This window comes from Phacochoerus africanus, chromosome 7 (assembly GCF_016906955.1).
Source record: "Phacochoerus africanus isolate WHEZ1 chromosome 7, ROS_Pafr_v1, whole genome shotgun sequence".
Taxonomy (NCBI): Eukaryota; Metazoa; Chordata; class Mammalia; order Artiodactyla; family Suidae; genus Phacochoerus; species Phacochoerus africanus.
This window is the reverse complement of record NC_062550.1, coordinates 93,988,266-94,009,868: the sequence shown is the minus strand read 5'-3', so window position 1 is coordinate 94,009,868 and position 21,603 is coordinate 93,988,266. Positions and strand designations below refer to the sequence as shown.

Sequence of the window (21,603 nt, the reverse complement as noted above, 5' to 3'; positions counted from 1 at the left end):
TGGTGGTAACTGCCTGAGGAGGGGAAGGGCATTGATCACCCATACATTATCGGATAATATCCCATATCCCCTCCAATGACTCTTCCATTATGACATCATTTCTCTCGTTGAAGACTATACTGCTTTTTTTTTTTTTTTTGGTAGACAACTACTTTAACATCCTCCCCCCCAAATCCAGTTTTCTTTAATCACCAAAGTACTCTACAAAGTCTTAGCAATGATCATAATTGCCCTCTGGGGCTTCTATTTGGACCTTCATTTTATCTACTCCAAATGACAGGTTCATTCATTCATTCATTCTTTTTAAATCACTGATAGCTTATTTGTTAGAAAACACAGTTCTCTGATTTTGGAAATTCAAATTTATTAGTGGGTAAGTTAAAAAAAAAAAAAAAGATCAATGTAACAGTTTGATAATTGTTTTAATGGAATTAAATCCAAAGTTCCAAAGGAGAATACAGGAGGGTTAGTCATTTGCAATTTATCCTTCACACAGTGATCAGTTTTTGTGCTAAAACAGGTCTGATCACATTTCCCCCTTCTTAAAAACCTTTAATCTTCCAATATCAAGTATTTAAAGTAGAAATAGTTATCCATCTACTGTGATCTTAGTTCACCCAATTCTGTAGCCTTATCTCCCACTTCTCCACTAACCATGTATTCCAATAGCTAACCTCCTATAATGACATGTTAAGTTTCACCGACTTTGCTAATACTGTTTCCTCTCCTTGAAATATCTACTTTCCTTCTTTTTCTTCCTTTTTTTTTTTTAGGGCTGCACCCATGGCATATAGAAATTCCCAGGCTAGGGGACAAATTGGAGCTGCAGTTGCCAGGCATGGCAACACCAGATTCAAGCTGCATCTGTGCCACACCTTATAGCAACGCCGGATCCTTATTAACCCACTGAGCAGGGCCAGGGATCGAACCGAATCCTCATGGGTACTAGTCAGGTTCGTTACCGCTGAGCCACAATGGGAACTCCCTCCTTTTTTTAGCTTTTCAAAATTATAATCATCTTTAAAGACCCAGTTCAAATGCCAGCTCCTCTAGAAAGCCAACCAAAACTTCTACTGAGTTCTACTTTTCTCTCTCCTTTTTATTACAATTTTCTTTTTCCTTACATACCAGCTTCCTAATTAAATTATAAGCTACTTAAGAATAGGGGCCATATCCTATTCATTCTGTATTTCCACATTAGGTTTCAAATAAAGTTGCTGTAGGAGCTGATAACTTACAGCCGTGCTGGATCCTTGCTCAGTGGTTCCCAAAGAATCACATTAAAAAAAAGGAAGTATATGCATGTGTGTCTTATATATAGTGTGTGTGCACATACGCATCTATACCCTCCACTTTATCCCTGTTTTTCCTGTTTCACAGTGGCCACTGAGAAGTCTCCACAGACCGTCACTGTGTGTTTGCCGTGCGCACTGACAGTTTTGGATCTCAGTCTGCTCTATTTCCATACACTATCCCACAACTATTTTGTTTGCACATGACACTGGGCAGAGTAGCAGTTACATTATCTCAATCTTCACAACAACTCTATGACCCCATTTTATTTAGCTCAGAAAGATGAATCCCTTCCCTGTGACCATAAACCTAATACGTATAACATGAAATTTAAATTCAGATCTGCCTGACTCTAAAATTTACCTTCTTCCCATGATAGTATGTATGCTGCTCCTCAATAAAGCCAAACTATTCTTGCCTTTCAATGACTCTCTAGTTACTCCAAATTCCAAATATAATTTAGAGACTGGCTATTCACCCAGCACTCCCCCAGGGTTAAAAATTGTGTACCTTTCTCTAGCATCCATACACTGGCACAAGTGAACTACTTACTATGAATGAATGCACGTTCTCCAAAAGGCACGTTTAAGATCCCCAATGTAATGGTATTTAGAGGCGGATCTTTGGGAGGTCATTAGATGATGGGGGTGGAATCCTCGGGAATGGGGTTAGTGCCCTTCTAAGAAGAAATGAGATAACTGTTCTCAGTCATACAAGGATACAGCTGTCTACAAGCCACAAAGTGGACCTGCATCAGACACTAGCTATGCCAAGTACCTTTATCCTAAGTTTCCCAGTCTCCAGAACTCTGAGAAATCAATGCTTATTGTTTTAAGCCACCTAGTCTATGGTATTTTGTTTTAACAGACCCAAGTAAGACAACTACTGATAACAACACTTCCTCTAAATCTCATAATCCTTAAGGTGGTATCTAGTAAAGCCATGCAAAGTAGAAGCAATATACATTACTCATAAATCTGGAAGAAATCTTGTTGTAGCTACTAATTTAATAAGAAAGAAAATGAGGAGTTCCCGTTGTGGCGCAGTGGTTAACAAATCCGACTAGGAACCATGAGGTTGCGGGTTCGGTCCCTGCCCTTGCTCAGTGGGTTAATGATCCGGCGTTGCCATGAGCTGTGGTGTAGGTTGCAGACGCGGCTCGGATCCTGCATTGCTGTGGCTCTGGTGTAGGCCGGTGGCTACAGCTCCGATTCGACCCCTAGCCTGGGAACCTCCATATACTGCGGGAGCGGCCCAAGAAATAGCAAAAAGACAAAAAAAAAAAGAAAAAAAAAAGAAAAGAAAGAAAATGTGCTAAAAGTGGTTAAGTTTTTTTTTATTTATTAAATCACGGTGCTATAAAAATGAAGATCTAAGGATTACTTAAATATGAGGCTAATGGATTTTTTGGTTTGTTTGTTTTCGTCTTTTTCTAGGGCTGCAACCAAGGCATATGGAGGTTCCCAGGCTAGGGGTCTAATCGAAGCTGCAGCTGCCAGCCTATGCCACAGCCACAGCAACGCGGGATCTGAGCCTCGTCTGCAACCTACACCATAGCTCACCACAACCACCGGATCCTTAACCACTAAGCAAGGCCAGAGATCAAACCTGCAACTTCATGGTTCCTAGTCATATTTGTTAACCACTGAGCCACAATGGGAACTCCCGAGGCTAGTGGATTTTGAAAAAAAAAAAATGAACTCAAGATATCAAATCATAGAACAAAATACATATTGTGATAATTACATCCTGACTTCTGATTACATATGATAACACACACAAAAAAGGATAAAGTGTCATTAGAAAATTACTCTTTTGTAAAGTAGCCATAATAATGGTTGTAAAACAGAGGGCAACATAAAATAATGTATTCGTGGGGTTAATTTTTTTTTTCCTCTAGTAATATGACAAGCCAGCTCTTAATGCTATGAAATATTTGGTTCTACATATTAAGGATTTTATATCTCCCTTCTCCCAGCATGAATTAATACACACATACCAACAGTGAGGAAAACCTCTTTCGTTCAAATATTAAGTTCATTTCACGTTTATCAACTTTTGGTCTGGACAAGTATTAAAACATTTAAGAATGAAGAACAGATGCTTAATAATAACTTACCATAGGTTTGGAAATAAAAACCATTATGATTTAACTTAAAAGTATCAAACAATTATAACTGTATGAAACCTACATTTATATAGGTTATAGTAGATATAAATATATCTCACATTGTGATTTTTTATCTTGATTATTTTCCCTTAATAAGGGTAATTTATTTCTAAACTCCTTTAAAATTTTCTAATACACTAGAAATGTTTATAAATTTTTCTCGATGTTGTTGTATCTTATTTTACAAAAAGTTTTACATCTACCAAACAAATGATTAGTATTATAAGAATTATCTAACAACACGATTATAGTGAATGGAAATCCAGACTTATTCAATCATATAAGTACAGTTGTATATTTTAGCTTAAAAAAATTTGAGCATATATAAATTTTTCCTTGTTGCACCTCATCTGTGTTAATTATATTATTATTTGCAATGCAAAATTTTTCTTCCCATAAAAAGAAAACAAATATCACTACCTTCTGTGAAACAGCAATTTTAACCTCTCCTTGGAGTGCTTCAATTTGCTTTTTCTTCTGTTCAGTCAGTTGCTTTAACTCATTTATGTTACTCTGAAGTTGTTGTTCTTCTTTTTCCTTTTGTTTTAAACTGTTCTGGGCCTGCGTTAGTTGTCCCTGCATTGAATTGAGCTCCAATTTCAACTGATGAGAAGTCTAAAAGAAAATAAAATCTGTTTAGCATTCTTTTATCCATTCAGCACCCATTTATCAAGTACCTACTTCATGCTAAGTACTACTCTAAGTGGAAACTACGAGTCTGATGGCCATAAATAATCCACTGGTAAACCACAAAAGAAAAATCCCTGTCCTCACGGAGCTTTCATAACTGACACTCTTCACTATGAGATGGCACGCTGAATTAATCTCCAATATTTGTTTCATCCTCCTTTCCTTTTTAACTTATATATTTGGATAGAGCTTGGAAATGGACTATTCCTTTACATCATAAAAAAGGGGAAATCAACCATTAATCTCTAGATTGCTGAAATGTCTACTGCCTTTCAAGAATATTCAAATGCTACCTAAGCCTGTTAGCCTCAGTCAATCAGAAAGGATCACTTCATACTAACTGCAATAAAACCAAAATAATTTTTGGCAAATATGTTTAGTATTTGATGAAACAAAACTACAACACACACAATTCTGTCATTTAGAGATCTGAGGCATATTTTGCTAATACCTTGTTTTTACAGTCTACTAGGATATATTTCTGTTCAAAATTAGACATCATATAGAAGCTAGGAGAGGCTCCTCTGTGGCCAAGGTGAACTACACAAGGTCATGTTTCATGTTTTATGCATATTTCACTATGAACATAACTTGAGCAGTTTGACCATATTCCGAGTAACTTTTGAAAAAATTTCAGTGCTTCAGCTTATCTCCAATACAAAGGGAAATATTTTTGTGCACAACAGGAATCAGGTAGTATAACAATAATGATTAACAAGTACTACTGGTTATGATAACCAATGATAAAGTAATAGCTAACATTTGACCATTTTGTTAAGCTGGTTTTCTAAGCACTTTGAAATATTTTAACCAATTTATTTCTCAAAATAATTCTATAACAAAGATCCTATTATTAGCCTCATCTTCTGCTGAGAAAACTGGAGCACAGAGAGATCAAGTTGTCAGACTAAGACAAGGCAAGACAGCACAGCTATTAAACGGCACAACCAGGATATAAATCTGGACAATCTGGATTCAGAACTCATACACTAAACCACCACAATTTTGCCAGTTACATGTTGGCATCTAAAACACAGGTGTCTTCTTTCAATCAACAACCAAAACACAACACTACAGATTTGTCAGGACTAGGTTTCGCTGCTTTATCAAATCAGATCTCTAGAAAGCTCATGCCTGGACTCTGGCTGCCAGAGGTATGTCTTCATAAAATAGCAACATATTTTATACTCCCTTAATGTAATATATACTCTTGCTTCTTTTGATGGAAAACAACAGAAGTACTAACCACAGAAAATCTTTCTTTTTTTGTCTTTTTAGGGCCGCACTTGCGGCACATGGAGATTCCCAAGCTAGGGGTTGAATCAGAGATGTAGCTGCCTGTCTCCACCACAGCTACAGCAACGGCAGATCCAAGTCGTGTCTGCGACCTACACCACAGCTCACGGCAATGCCGGATCCTTAACCCACTAAGCGAGGCCAGGGTTAAGCATCAAACCCATGTCCTCACAGATACTAGTCAGGTTTGTTAACCATTGAGCCATGAAGGGAGCTCCAAAAAATCTCTTAATTGTTAAACAACCATTATCAAATATATTAATATCAATGTCTGTGAAATAAAGAGCCCTTAAAATTTCATTTCTATGGGAAGCTTATCAAGACTTTTTTTATCCATAGTAGTGTTCCTTAATCTAGATTATCTAATTATAGCTCTATAGTTAGCTTACTCAATTTTCCATCTTTAATTAATTACTTTTATTTTAGGCCTTTTATCATTAATTAGCTTAAATCTTTTTATTAGTGGGTGGAACACAAATGAAATAAACCTTCTTTCAACCTAATTATCACTGAAAATATTTTGAAAATATAAATACCTTATTATGCTACAACATCTTTTGTTACAGAAAAAGAACGTCTTACCTCCTTCTCTTTTTCAAGTGAGTTTTTCAGTTCATTCTGTTCCTTATGTGCGCTTTCTATCTGTACTTGAAGTTGATGCTTTAAATCTTTGCAGGTTTTCTCCTAAAAAAATGGAAACTATATTATGCAGAAAATATCTGTAGTAAATTTAAGACTTTTGGTTTACAAGCTTATAAGATCCATAGAAGGAAATAAACCAGAATCATTGATCATTTAAGATGGGACAAAATCATCCCATTTCATTAATCAAAACAGGCAAGTATTACAGCAGTAAGGAAGGAGGGACAGGAAAAGGCTAAGTGTTTCGATCATCAACCAAGAGTCACAATAAATACTTCAGATAATATTTAGACAAGATTTTTAGAAAACTTTGGTTTGGAAACCACATTTTTTTTTGTCACAGAATTAAATTAATTAACTTATGTGGTTGTGGTTATGGTCTGGTTTTTTTGATCACATCTGTGGTGTGCAAAAGTTCTCTGGCCAGGGATCAAACCCATACACACCACAGCAATGACCCAAGCCACAGCAATGACAATGCTGGATCCCTAACCTCCTGAGCCATCAGGGAACTCCAATTTATGCTATTTTAAAAGTAGAATAATAGGCTTCAAAAAAATGGAAGCAAGGAAATTCTTAAAAAGAAAGTGTTGAAACAATAAATAAAAATAATCACACATACTTTAAGAGGGAAGATGTACAGATAGAAGATGTTTTCTCCAAACAGAAAGGAACATAAAAGTAACATACGAAAATCTTTTTTTTAGGAGTTTCCATTGTGGCTCAGCGGAAATGAATCCAACTAGTAACCATGAGGGTGCGGGTTTGATCCCTGGCCTCGGCCTCACTCAGTGGCTTAAGGATCTGGCATTGCCATGAGCTGTTGTGTAGGTGGCAGACACGGCTCAGATCCCACGTTGCTGTGACTGTGGTGTAGGCCTGCAGCTGTGCCTCCAATTCGACCCCTACTGTGGGAACTTCCACATGCTGTGGATGTGGCCCTATAAAGCAAAAAAAAAAAAAAAGTCAAACATGAATTAAGCAGAAAAATCAATACATTTTAAATAAATCACTTCTGCTTAAAAAAGTAAACATAAACAACTAACCAGATCTAATATAGCAGCTTTTCCTTTCTGACTTTCCTTTTCAAATTCACTTTTGGAGTTCTTCAAAGAATCAGAAACTTTTGATAATTTCTCTTTTGCTGCAGAAAGCTCCGTTACTAGAGTTTCTTTCTCCATCTTTACTTTTTGTAGTTCTGTCACTGCTGCTTGAATTTTGTTATTCAATTCTTTCTGCTGCATTTTTGCATTTTGACTTAAATTTTCTATTTCTTGTTTAAGGATTTTTTTTTCTTCTTCTTGCTTGGTAAGCATTTGCTTAATATTTTCAAGTGCTTCGGATTTCTTCTGTAGATCCAACTTTGTACTGGACACTCTATTTAAGAAACAATTTAATAATGCATAATTGACCACTTGTAATTTACCATTCAAAATTAATAAATTATTATTTTAAAAAAATTTTTGTATACTTAAGAAGTAAAAATAATAATTTAATGTATAAAGCCAGTACCACCTCACACCAGTCAGAATGGCCATCATTAGTAAGTCTACAAATAGCAAAGGCTGGAGAGGGTGTGGAGAAAAGGGAACCTTCCTACACTGTTGGTGAGAATGTAAATTGGTACAACCGCCATGGAGGTTCAATAATATGGAGATTCCTCAGAAAACTAAATACAGAACTACCATGTGACCCAGAAGTCCCATTCCTGGCAATATATATACAGACAAAACTCTGATTCAAAAACGTACATGCACTGCCATGTTCACTGCAGCAATATTCACGATAGCCATGACATGGAAACAACTTAAATGTCCATCGACAGATTAATGGACTAAGAAGATATGGTACATATATACAACGGAATACTACTCAGCCATAAAAATGAATGAAATAATGCCATTTGTAGCAACACATAGGGAAATAGAGATTCTCATACCAAGTGAAATTAAGCAAAAAAGGATGACAAATACCATATTTCATTTAAATGCAGAATCTGAAATGTGGCACAGGAGTTCCCGCTGTGGCACAATGGAATTGGTAGGACACAGGTTCAATCCTTGGCCCAGCGCAATGGCTTAAAGGATCCAGCATTGGCATAGCTAAAGCATAGGTCGCAGCTGCAGCTTAAATCTGATCCCTGGCCCAGGAACTCCATGGGCAGCCCCCTCCCCCCTCAAAAAAAGGGCACAAAATGAACCTATCTACAAAACAGTAACAGACTCCCAGACTTAGAGATTTGTGGTTGCCAAGGGGGAATGGGACAGACTGGGAGTTTGAGGTTAGTAGATGCAAATTATTACATCTAGAATGGATAAGCAATGAGGTCCTACTGTATAACACAGGGAACCATATCGAGTCTCAGGGAACTGTATCTTGGAAGATAATATAAGAAAAGCAATGTATATGTGTGTGTGTGTGTGTGTGTGTGTACACACACACACACATATAAATACACACAAATGTATGACTGGGTCACTTTGCTGTACAGCAGAAATTGGTACAACATTGTAAATCAATTGTAATTTTTTTAAAAAAAGCTAAAAAAAATTTAATCAAAAAATAATAAAACCACACAACCAAAAAATGCCTTAGAACATCTGATCTGACTCTTTAATAGATAAAGAGGATGTACCTCAAGTGAAATAAGTTAATGGTAAAGTCAAGTCCATCTCAGCCCCTGACTCAATACCCAAAGAAAACTATGCACAGAGCAAACCCTCTAGCCTATGACAGCCAGAAAAGTTCTTCCCTGTACTCTAAAGAACCTATTAGCCCCTAAGCATAGAGAACTTTGCCTCTTTCCTTGAAAATGTAAAACACATTATATGTTTGAAACGTCTTAAATTTCAAAACACATAAGGTAACCAGAAAAAAAAAGTAGAAAAAAAAATAGAAGAATATCTCATTTCACATAGAGGAAAGACAAAAGATTTATTTTAATCTTAGAACCTAGCAGATTATATAACAAATTTGTTATTTTTTGTCCCTTAAAACAAAGCTTTCTATACCTAAATGAGTGAAAAAAATTATAAGAATAAGGAAATGAATATATTGCTGTAAGAGTTAAAGACTTCTGTTTTCATAAAATGAATAAAATTATGTTTATATGCATCAAAGGAAAAGCACACATTGAAGATCAAGTTTCTAAAGAGAAAATAAAACCAGATGCAAAGTAATATTTCTAGAATGTATCCTATTTCTAGTGTATTTTGTCATCAGTGTACTTTATGATAAATTGAACAATATGTTAAAGGGAGGTTATTAAAAGATATATTATCAGCCACATAACTGAAGTTAGGTATTAATACAATACCAGAGCTGCATATATACCTTGAAATTTTCTAACTTTTAGTCCCAGAAACTTACTTTTACTTTCTAAAAAGTAGCCAGAAAAATGAAGTACATTCATAGGATCCTGTACTGCACTGATTTTTAAAGGTCTAAATAGAAAAGTCATTGCACTAATTATTACTTTGCCATTTTAATATAGTTAAAATCCTTGTCAAGCAACCTTAAAATGAGGACTTGATATATTTATTTACTATGCTACTTAACTTTCCCACAAATAATTATTATAAAATCATACAACTATGTGAATCAAAGAAAGCAACAGAAATAAAGGCTTTCATAGTGACTGTAAAACTTAGTTGTTTTTTTAAGTCACTTAAGAATAAACAAAACAAAACAAAAAAACAAAAACCACACACCATCTGGGAAACTTTAACACTCCTTTCTCAGAAACTGACAGAAATGACCAGAGGGGGAAAAATGGCAAGGATATAGAAGATTAGAACAATATTATCAACCACCTCAACCTAATTGATATTTATGGAATACTTTACCCAATAACACATATAGGTACCCATGGAAAATTAACCAAGAGGAACCTGCAGAGGAATGAAAATACAAGATGGAAGCTGGTGGGAAAGAACTGCCTGAATAGCATCAGTGGCCCTTGAGAAAGGGGGGCCCTGTACCCTGTTATGTGGGCTGAGCATAACAGGGTGAGGTTCAGTCAAACTCTAGATATGTTTACCTAACTTGCCTTTCTTAGGTAGTACTCTAGAAAGGCAGGACCCCATGGAAGAAATGCTTGCATAAAGTATAAAGGGAAAAAAAAAAAAAAAACCTTAGTAGAAGTGGAAAGAACAGCCGGGGCCCATAAGGGTCCTTGGGAAAGAGAACAAGAGCCAACTCAGAGGTCACCTTCACAGACACATGACTGGCTTCCAGAGGTGACGATCCAGTTAGTGGGTGATAGAAAGGATCAGATGTACCCTCCAAACCTAGGCGCTGGACACGACGATGTTATCAGTGAGAAGAAATGCCATTTGCACCTGCATATCCTCAAATTCACAGTATCAGAACCCAATGTACTAAATATGAGAACAAAAACATTTTGTCATCACTCCCAAAACAAGGATGTGATCATGAAGGTGTGAAACAACTTAATTATTGATGGGTTTTACTTCATTTCCCTGAAAGGTACCTTTTCCAGGCACCCAACTTCCATCTTTACTACTGAGAGTCAAAAACCTTCATCCTCTTGCCACAGATCAAGTCTGTCAACACAGTCAGAGTGGAGTATTTGCATTTAAAGACAAAGTCTGCTGAAATGTGACTGGTCACAAGCCCTCCTATTTAACCATATTAGATGGCTTTATTTTATTCATATTAATATAAGCAGTTTATAGAATCAAATAAATCTTTAAAGATGTGATGATAAAATTGAAATCTTAAAAAACTGTTAATTCTTAATTTACAATGCTCTCCCTTAAGTCGTCAAGCTTACGTTTCTTTCTCCATTTCAAGTTGTTTACTCAATTCTGTAGCTCTAAGCTCTAAATCTGTGTTCAGTTGTCTTTGCTGTTGTAGATCCTGCAAAGCCTGCTCCTTGCTTGCTTTAACTTCAAGTGAATCAGCTTCCAATTTCTATTGAAGAAATATAATAACAATTTTCATGTCAATAATTATCTATTATAACATTGTAACACTTTTGTTTATACTCAAACTGATGTTGACATAACACACAAAAATAACCAAAAATATCTGTTCTGAAGCTTTCACTGAATAAAGCAGCCATTTATCGTGGAATCTTTCAGAAAACCTAGCAGCAGGCTTCATATAGGACAAGTAGCCACTAAGTTTTTACTTTTCAAAATTAACTCTGAGTAAGAGAATAAACTTAAAATAATTATATTTGTTACCTGAGTAAAAGTTATTAACTGAAGTCTGAAAAAACTAAGTAACAGGTTCACACATGGGCACACTTAAAATATATAATCCTTTATAATCACAGTTAATAATACTGATGTAATTAGAAATATTCACAACTAAAATGAAGCTGTCGTGTCATCCTTCTCATTGACACCTATTGACCCTAAATATAAAACCAATTAAACTTCTGATTGTGCTTCTTTAATCTCTTCATCTAGAGATCATTGTTCTACACAGTGTGGATTTTTGTCTCATTCATATACATATAACTGTGTGTACTTTTACAAATTCACAAAAGTCATGAGTTCCCTAGTGGCTCAGTAGGTTAAGGATCCGGCATTGTCACTGCTGCAGCTCAGGTTGCTGCAGTGGTGCAAGTTTGATCCCTGGCCAAGGAACTTCCACATTCCATAGGTGTGGCCAAAAAAAAAAAAAGTCAAACTGTTAAGTACATAGTTCAAAAATCTATAAGCAAGGCATTGTCTTGTATAGCAGTAAAAATTTTGCACTCTAAATATTTTATAAGCCAATCTAGGTACCCGTGGCTTTACTCAATGCTTATATTTGACATTCAACGTAGCTATGTTAATTCTATATAACAGATGGAATATGTCCTAAAACAATAATTAGAAAAAATGTCCAATATCCAATATTGTGATAGATTACAATAGATACTATTGGTTCTAAATAACTGTTTTTAAAAGATAATTAAATAGACTTCTCATGAGATGCCTTTCATCTAAAAAATTAGTTTTTGGTTTTTTCAACCATTACGTCAAGTAATTTGTCATGCCATATTATTGACCATAAAGAAAAGAAAAAAGGAACACACAGAAAGATCTGAAAATGTAATTTTCTTCTTCCATGTTATATGGATGCAGATGTACATGTATACAAATTCACAGCCCATGATTCTACAGTTGTACAGAAGTGCTTCATCTGACTGTGAAGGTATAAGTTATATATATATAGTAACTTGAGAAATTTTTAACTTACAGTAGTTTTAACTTAAAGGACAAAGGACTCAGGTCAAATCCTTCTCTAATATGTGTAGTCATTTAATCTCTTTAGCTCCAAACTTTCATTTAGAGTTGTATTAAAGAAACAAGTTTACCATAGTGTAAATTATAATAAATTTAAATAATATTAAATTAGAAACAAAACCCAAAGAGTATAAATGTAAAGTTTAAAAAAGGAAGACATATACCATCCCTGAATATTATATTGGAATAAAGAGGGAAAGAGACAGGAATGATACAGCAAAACAGCCTTCACAACAACAAAAAATAAGTTCCTCATAATTACAGAGTAGATCCCTGGTTGGCTGTCGCTTTGAAATATTTACACATACCATGGAACCAGTATATATGTTAACTGCTATTTGCAAAAGCCATCCTTTAACAAAGAAGTTAAAAGTAAAGATGGAATTCAAAATCAAACAAGAAAAATTACAGGTAACTTTTTTTGGTTCCCAGGCTAGGGGTCAAATCAGAGCTGTAGCCTATGCCGAGCAACATCACAGCCTATGTCATAGCCACAGCAACGTCAAATCCAAGCCACATCTGCAACCTACGCCACAGCTCATGGCAACGCCAGATCTTTAACCCAGTGAGCGAGGCCAGGGATCGAACCTGAAATTTCATGGTTCCTAGTCGGATTCGTATCTGCTGCACCACAACGGGAACTCCATTTTTTTTTTTTTTAATTTTTAAAACTTTTACATCACAACTTAACCTTTGTTTGAAAATTTGAAATCTTTGACTCCATCTAGGTCATCAATTCCATTGCTACAGCAATAGAAAATATGGCTAAATTCAGTTTCTTTTATACAAACCTTAATTTGACCTTCTAATTCTTCAGTTTTCTGTTCTAAAGAGAGATGTTTCTCTTTATATTCTTTAAGATGACTTTCCAGCTGACCGCAATGTTCCTGTTTATCCTGCAACTTTGTAGTGACCTGGTCCAGTTGAGTAGTGATTTTATTTAACTCCTACAGAAAAGTAAAATTAAAGATAACTTTGGTAAGGTTTACTTCACTCTAGTTCCCAAATGGTTGGTTAAAGTAAAACAGAAAATTCTAATTTTATTTAGGAAACTACTTTGAGTAAGACAATAGATAAGTCTATCAAAGGTTATATTTACCCATCAATATAAAGGACCTGCACTGAAGTTATACATAGCCTGAGATACTAAGTTACCGTACCTAACAGCTCAATTAACCTACTCAAGGAAGAGTTACTTTAGGAGCCAAAAGATACAGTAGAATAATGAATAAGCTAACAGTAAAATAACACTTTTACAACTAAATGTTAGCAATGTTCAAGGCAGCATTTTTTATTTATTTACTTATTTTTTTGTCTTTTTGCCATTTCTTGGGCCGCTCCCGCGGCATATGGAAGTTCCCAGGCTAGGGGTCCAATTGGAGCTGAAGCCGCCGGCCTACGCCAGAGCCACAACAACGAGGGATCCGAGCCGCGTCTGCAACCTACACCACAGCTCATGGCAACGCCGGATCGTTAACCCACTGAGCAAGGGCAGGGACCGAACCTGCAACCTCATGGTTCCTAGTTGGATTCGTTAACCACTGCGCCACGACAGGAACTCCCAAGGCAGCATTTTTTAATAATTTATTAATTATAATGATAACATCATAATGTTCATTTGGAATATCTAGTTGCACAGGAAAAACAAAAAACAAAAAATTACTAGGAAATCTGCTACCCATAGATAATCACTTAATATTTTGCTAACTTTCTAGTCTTTTTCTGTGTTAGCGTCTATTTTCTGATTTGTATGTTTAAAATAAAAGGTCTTGCTTTATATATTGTTTTATTGTAGTCTTTTTTTTCCATAACAATGCATCATGAAACTGACATTATTTTCTAAAGTATCATTATACGTAACTACATAAATTTCCGTTTTTTTGATACAGACCATTTTTTAGCCAAAGTCTTACTTTACAGTCTTAGGTTGCTACAAAACTTTCTGCAGAGACGCAAACTATGACTATTCCTTAGGATAAAAGACGAAAGGTGAGTTAAAGAATAAGAAAAATCCTAAAGGTCTTAAAATAAATATGCTACCAACCAGCTTCCCCTACCACCATCAAAAGGTTAAACTAATGCACACTACCACAAGCAGCGCATGGAAGTGGCTTGTTCTACACATCAATCCATGCAGTGTTACATACACACATTTTACCTTGGTAAGGGCATATTTTATGATTATCTTAATTTGCAACTGACTCTTAATGAACTTGAGGATTTGCTAATTTAGGTTTGATTGTATACTTTTTTTTTTTTGGCTTTTTTTGGCTTTTCTAGGGCCGCTCCCGAGGCATATGGAGGTTCCCAGGCTAGGGGTTGAATTGGAGCTGTAGCCACCGGCCTACGCCAGAGCCACAGCAACGCAGGATCCGAGCTGCGTCTGCAACCTACACAACCGCTCAGGGCAACGCCGGATCCTTAACCCACTGAGCAAGGGCAGGGGCCGAACCAGCAACCTCATGGTTCCTAGTCGGATTCGTTAAACCACTGAGCCACAAAAGGAACTCCTGATTGTATACTTTTGAAGGTTCAGTTATTTCTTATGTGAAAGTGCTTTAAACATCAAAAATATTAACCCTTCATCAGACATACTTCTGAAAATGTTTTACTCTTTTAGCTACTTGCTGTAGAATTTTAGTAGTAAATGTTAGTAGTAATATTTTCGGCAGGTAAATTTTAAACTTTTCTGTGGTTATTCTTATGAATACATTTTCCACTACAGTTTTTGGCACTGATTGCTGTGCTTAGAAAATACTTTCCAGATGTCCTTGGCAATAATGTAAGTTAAAAAGCAAGTTGAAGATCAACATTTTATAGTGATAAAATGTGCATAAAGGAAAAAAAGACCAGTGGGTGTGGTGTCTCTCTCTCTTCTCTCACACACTTACACAACACACACACACACACACGTTCAGTGTTTACAGAGGTCTGAAACGATATATATCAAAATTTAAAGTAAACATGCAATCTAAGGAGAAAAATGGGATTAGGATTTAGGGTAAATACAGAAAATGGTTTCGTTAACTTGATATATTACTACATTGTTAAATAAAGTTTGGACCGGAGTTCCCATCGTGGCGCAGTGGTTAACGAATCCGACTAGGAACGATGAGGTTGTGGGTTCGGTCCCTGCCCTTGCTCAGTGGGTTAGGGATCCGGCGTTGCCCTGAGCTGCGGTGTAGGTTGCAGATGCGGCTCAGATCCCGCGTTGCTGTGGCTGTGGAGTAGGCCGGCGGCTACAGCTCTGACTAGACCCCTAGCCTGAGGAACCTCCATATGGCACAGGAGTGGCCCAAGAAATGGCAAAAAGACCAAAAAAAAGACCCCCCCCAAAAAAAAAGTTCGGACCCACAACCAGTATTATTTCTCAAGAAGTAAATTTTTAAAATTCCTACCTGGTACAAGGAAAGAAAAATCTACCAGCATTTTGATCTTGACCCTAAAATAAGAAGCTTTTGTTCTATGGAACTATTGAGATGAGTAACTTCTGTATCCCTTCCCCCAAGAAAAAAGAGTAACTTTCATTCCTGAGGTGGAACACAGAGTGCTCTTTTTTCCTGCTTCCAGGTAGGACATATACCTGGATCACAGCCCAATTACCTCCTAGAAACAGGTGTGTAAGTTTAGCTTCTTTCCCAATCATTGGCACTTCGGAGTAAATATTTTAGCTTTGTGCCAAGATCTAATTAATGGGAGAAATACAATATTAAAAAGCCCAACCACAGCTGCACACAAGTAGAGCTTGATCAAAAACAGATAATATTTTTATCTCCATCTGTCTGACTCCTGCATCTACCACTCAAGTGGTTCTGAACTCAGGGAGAAATTAAGGAGAATAAGTCAATTCCAATAGTATATAAAACTGAGTATCATTTTTACACATTTTCAGTTAATTTATCTACCAAAACATTAGGTTATGGTTTAAGAAACTGTATCAGGTTCCCTTACCTGCTGTTTATCTTGTAATGCATTTTGAGCTGTGTCCAAATGATTTTGAAGATCCGCTCTTTGAGCAGTTTTTGCTGCTTCTGCTGATAGCAATAATTCAGTTTTGGCTTTAATCTGTGACAAAATTTACACATCATTTAGTTTATATTTAATTCTTGGTTTCCCCCTTGCCCGAGTGTACATGACTTCTGTCACTAAATAATTTAAAAAATTAAATCTTTTGTCAGAAAACATAAAGATTCAGACATTAAGAAAATAAGCATGTGATAATTCCCCAAACAGGAATAAATAAGGGAGGAGATTCCTAATGTTTGGATAAAAGATAAAAAAATAAATCCCTATATAACACCAAAACACTCTTCCCTCTCTCAAACTGGACATCCATATACTGAATGATCTGATACTCAACTAACAAATTCTATTTTTTGAAAAATGAAATGGGTATCCTCTTTTCTCCAAATTTGAGTAACTTATTTTATTGTATTATTTCTGATTTTCAATGGAATTATTCTCCTAAAAAAAAAGGAAATTAAGGGTTAGAAGTGTTTCTATAACTTTCTCTACTACAATATAGAGTAAGAAACCAATGATGAGAATGGAGAAAGAAGTACGTCTTCATTTCCACTCCTCACTGAGCAAGATTTCCATATAGGCTTCTGAAAGAAAATATACTAATATGCATAATGGTATCATATAAGGGTGTTTTTAATCAAAACTTTAAAGTAAAATTTAAAAATCAAATTCAAAATAATTCAAAGAAATGTAACAGAAACCTAAATGGTATAATATCAAATTGCTTTAAACGTCAAAAACAACAAAAAGGGATTCATGAAAACAGAGAGAAGTGAAAAGACCTGGTGGTTTCAGGAGGAGAGAAAGAGGATGGGAAGGGGGAGGGGAGAGGGAGAGAATGAGAGAGAGAGGCAAAAGGAAAGCTCAACACACTTTCAAAATAGAACCTTTATTTAATTCCTATTCCTAATCATTTTTCCATTAATAAGCAAGGCAGGGGAGCAGAGTAGGGAGGGGGGAGAAACAGTTTAAAATGCGATGGCCTAAAACTGATGCTTTTTTCATACAGACTTCATATTACGTCACATAATTCAATATTACCTGTATGTCAAGCTGGGAGACCTTCTCCTTGCTTTCATTTAACTGACTGCTCAATTCACTGATGCTGGCTTCCAGGGAGAGGACACGGTCTTGGGCAGCTCTGAGATGTGCCTTCTGCTCTTGCACCTGGTCATGCAAATTCTCCTGGGCCTGTTTATGGCTTTCTGACTGATTCTTCAGTTTCTCCGTTAGTTGAGTTACCTACCGTATAAGCAAGACTCTAATTATAAAGGTCACAAACGATATAATAAGAACTAAGAAACTCAAATTGAAGCACCAGGAGAATGTTAAATTACTCTATGACAGACTATCTCAACTTTTTTTTAAGAAGAACTGCTCCCATCTTTCCAAAAATAAACAAACATGGATCATACGGTAGTTCTACATTTAGTTTTCTGAGGAATCTCCGTACTGTTGCTCATGCCACAGTGGCTGTGGTGACTGACCTTCCCACTGACAGTACAGGAGGGGTCCCTTTTCGCCACGGCCTCTCCGCAGGTGTTATTTGCGGACTTATTAATGATGGCCATTCTGACTGGCGTGAGGTGCTACCTCACTGTAGTTTTGATCTGCATTTCTCTAGTCATTCGTGATGCTGAGCATCTTTTCATGTGCCTACTGGCCATTCACATGTCTTCTTTGGAGGAATGTCTATTTAGGCCTTCTGCCCATTTTTCAGTTGGGTTGGGTTTTTGTTGTTGTTCAGTTGTATGAGCTGTTTGTATCCATAAATGTATTTGAAAAGCTGTGTGAAAGTGCTTGTCTGATGACGCTCCTCTCTCACTGCAGGTTCTATTTCCAATGAATCATTTGTCTCCTCTTTTAGCTCGCGTTGTCCACTTCTCTGTATGTCCAGTATTTTTTGATGTTTATTGTGATTAGTCTAGATTTTGTTGTCTTCTTTCAAAAGAATGTTGAATTTTGCCCCAGCAGGCAGTTAATACACTTGGTGGTCCAGCTGGATTCCTTCCAGGCTTGTTCCTGTGTTTATTAGGTTAGGTGTATGCTGGCTTTTACTCTAGGGCTAGTTTAGCTTTATTCTTAAGGTGTGACATTTCTGGGGTTTTTAACCGAATGCCCTCAAGTGTTCAACCATGTCTTTCTTCTCTGACTGGCTGGAACTTGAACGTATCCCAGCTCTGTGAGTTCTGATCATTTTTCAGCTGCAGCTCCTAATAATTTGTTCCACTGCCTGGCCGCATGGAATTCCTCCTTACGAGTGTAAAGCTCGGCATTCAGCTAAAGGCTCAAGTGGATCCCTATGCAGATTTCTGGAGCATTTTCTCTACGCTGTTCCCTACTCTCATTGTTCCCCTTCCACCCTGCACATCTGAGTTCAAACCCCCTGAACTTAAACTCTCATTCCTTAGTTCAGGGAGACCACTGTGCTCTCCGTGGATTCCCCCACCTGCAGCAGGCTGGAAAAATGTCTCCAGGTCAAAAGCTGGAGATGTTCATTTCACCTGCTTTGCTTCTCAGAGACGAAAGCCCTATAGTGTTTTGTTTTGTTTTGTTTTTTGCTTTTTAGGGCCACTCCTGCAGCATATGGAAGTTCCCAGGCTAGGGACTGAATCACAGCTGTAGCTGCCACAGCGACAGCCACAGCAACTCAGGATCCAAGCCACTTCTGCGATCTACACCACAGTTCACGGAAAACACCGGATCTTTAACCCACCGAGCGAGGCCAGGGATGGAACTGGCATCTTCATGGATACTAGTCAGGTTCGTTTCTGCTGAGCCATGAGGGGAACTCCCTTATAGTGCTCCTTGTACAATGTCTGAAAACAGTTATTTTATAGTTTTTCCCACTTTTCTAGCGGTTTACAGTGGGAGGACTAAATAGCGTACCAGTTACTCCAACACAGCTAGAAGCAGAAGGACATAGATTTATTTTTACCTACTCTTTTTAAAAAATTGCATAGGCTTTCCTGATATTTGTGTAATATGCAATGTTACGTTGTATGCAACTTTCAACTAAAAACTAGACTAAAGAATTCTTCATAAAAACTGGTAACCAAGGCTAACTTTGAAATGCAGGGGAAAGTTTTGTGATATATTCTAATACCCAAATTAGAAAAGTGATATGACCTACTGATACTTTTAAAACTTTTTCATTTAGATAATTATGATTCTCCTATTGGGCAATTCTTCCCAAAAAGTGACACTAAATGCTTTACAGTTTGAAACCATATTGAGTTTCAAACTGTAAATTTTATAAGTTTTATAAAATTTTATGTTTTATAAGTTTCACTTTAACATACAAATGTTAAAATTATAAGGCAACTTATCAAAATTGTTACTAACTATATATCCCAAAGACATGTACATTATCAAATATAGGTAACCACTAAGTCTGGATATTAAGCAATACACAGAAATAACTAATACCTGATATAGTTTATAAATATATTTTGTTCCTGACTTTCCTTTTTCAAAACATCACAAAATGCCAAGAAGCAAGTCTAACTTTTCAGTATGAACTAACTATACTTTTCCAATGAGCTAACATGGTTAAATGATTTGCTTATGGTCACATAGGTAATAAGTTACATCCTGGGGCTTGAACTGAGATTTCCTTTATCAAATCATGGTAACTAATTTATTTTCACTGCATTAGCAACCCACTTCTAAGGTAAATGAGATGGTATTTTTCAGAAATACATAATAATTTTACAAGTACTAAAATTAGCAGAATCATTTACACAAAGCACTTAGTAAGATTTAGAGAAATAAAAATAAAATTTAGAAATAGAATACACTAGACAAGCTTACTTGTTCCTGTAATATATGGTTTTTTTCTTGCAATTGATTAAGAACAGCAGTCTCTCCTTCACCAGCCTGAATTTTTGCATAAAGATCTTCTCTTTCCTTCTCTAATAAAGAAATATTTTCTTTACTCTTCTGTAATAAGGCTTCAAGGTTCTGGATCTTTTGGTCCTTATCACCAATTTGACGAAGTACTTGTTCCAAATCATTCTGTAAAGAATTGAAAACTACTATTTTAAAGATAGAGAACTTAAAGTTATTCCTCAAACAAAATGACTCATCATACCTTTAGTCTTACACATTTACTAATCATTACATTTTAATATGGCAAATTTAAGTAAATAATTATAACTATATAGTTAACAATACAAATCTATCTGTGTATTTTATATATATTTATACATGGGGGGAGCTATCCTCACAGCATGTGGAAGTTCTGCAGCCAGGGATCAGACCCGCACCACAGCAGCAACCCAAGCCACTGCAGTGACAACACCAGATCCTTAATCTGTTGCTCCACACAAGAACTCCTAAATCTACATTACTAACAAACTAGAATTTAACCAAAAAAAAACCCTTCAATTAACCACATTCTTACTCTAACGCTCTGACCTCGCCACCTACTACAATCCTGTTTAATCCATTTCAGGCACGTAGGACTCCTTAGTATTTCTGATCACACCAGGCACAATCCCACCTCAGAGCCTTTGCACTCTTTCTTCTACCTGGCAGCTTCCCTACAGAGTCACGTGGCTCATTCCCTGTCCTTCAAACGTCTCCTCAAATGTCAGCTTCTCAGTCACATCTACCCTGATCTTTACGTTTACAACCGCGGCCTTGGAGTTCCCATTGGGGTACAGTGGAAATGAATCCAACTAGTATCCATGAGGATGCGGGTTCAATCCCTGGCCTCACTCAGTGGGTTCAGGACCCAGTGTGGCCGTGAGCTGTGGTGTAGGTCACAGACGAGGCTCAGATCCTGTGTTTCTGTGCTGTGGCGTAGGCCGGCAGCCATGGCTCTGATTTCGACCCCTCGCCTGGGAACTTCCATATGTCATAGGTGCAGCCCTAAAAAAGAAAAACAAATGCTCCTTTACCAGTGCTCCCTCACTTGAACAGTTCTTCCTTCCCATAGCATTTATCTCTTCTAACATACTAAATAATTTACTTATTTTCCGTGTGTATCTGCCTCCTTCCACCCCTCACAAGAGTATACACTCCATGAAGATGAGGATTTTTGCCTGTTTTATTCACTTATGTATCCAAGACACATGTGCTCTAAGATACTTATTGAATGAATGGGAAGACAAGGGCTGCTGTCTAACAGACATACACTCATGAAGGTGATTTTTAGTAACCCAAGAGGACCCTTCTATGGCTCCATCAAGGTCTCCTCCTTTTCTACTTTACCAAGGGCCT

General features: G+C 36.6%; 1 protein-coding gene across 2 annotated transcripts in view; it reads right to left on the bottom strand.

Annotated features, from left to right (window-relative positions):
* EEA1 (early endosome antigen 1) overlaps positions 1 to 21,603 on the bottom strand; it is a 125,703-nt gene that overhangs the window by 15,463 nt on the left and 88,637 nt on the right. For both annotated transcript variants that reach the window (XM_047788299.1, XM_047788300.1), the window contains 8 exons: positions 20,191 to 20,394; positions 17,419 to 17,619; positions 16,306 to 16,419; positions 13,146 to 13,301; positions 10,887 to 11,026; positions 7,138 to 7,468; positions 6,032 to 6,133; positions 3,884 to 4,078 (listed from right to left, as the gene is read on the bottom strand). In XM_047788299.1, coding sequence (XP_047644255.1) covers positions 3,884 to 4,078; positions 6,032 to 6,133; positions 7,138 to 7,468; positions 10,887 to 11,026; positions 13,146 to 13,301; positions 16,306 to 16,419; positions 17,419 to 17,619; positions 20,191 to 20,394 — 1,443 coding nt within the window. The remainder of the gene's footprint in view (positions 1 to 3,883; positions 4,079 to 6,031; positions 6,134 to 7,137; positions 7,469 to 10,886; positions 11,027 to 13,145; positions 13,302 to 16,305; positions 16,420 to 17,418; positions 17,620 to 20,190; positions 20,395 to 21,603) is intronic.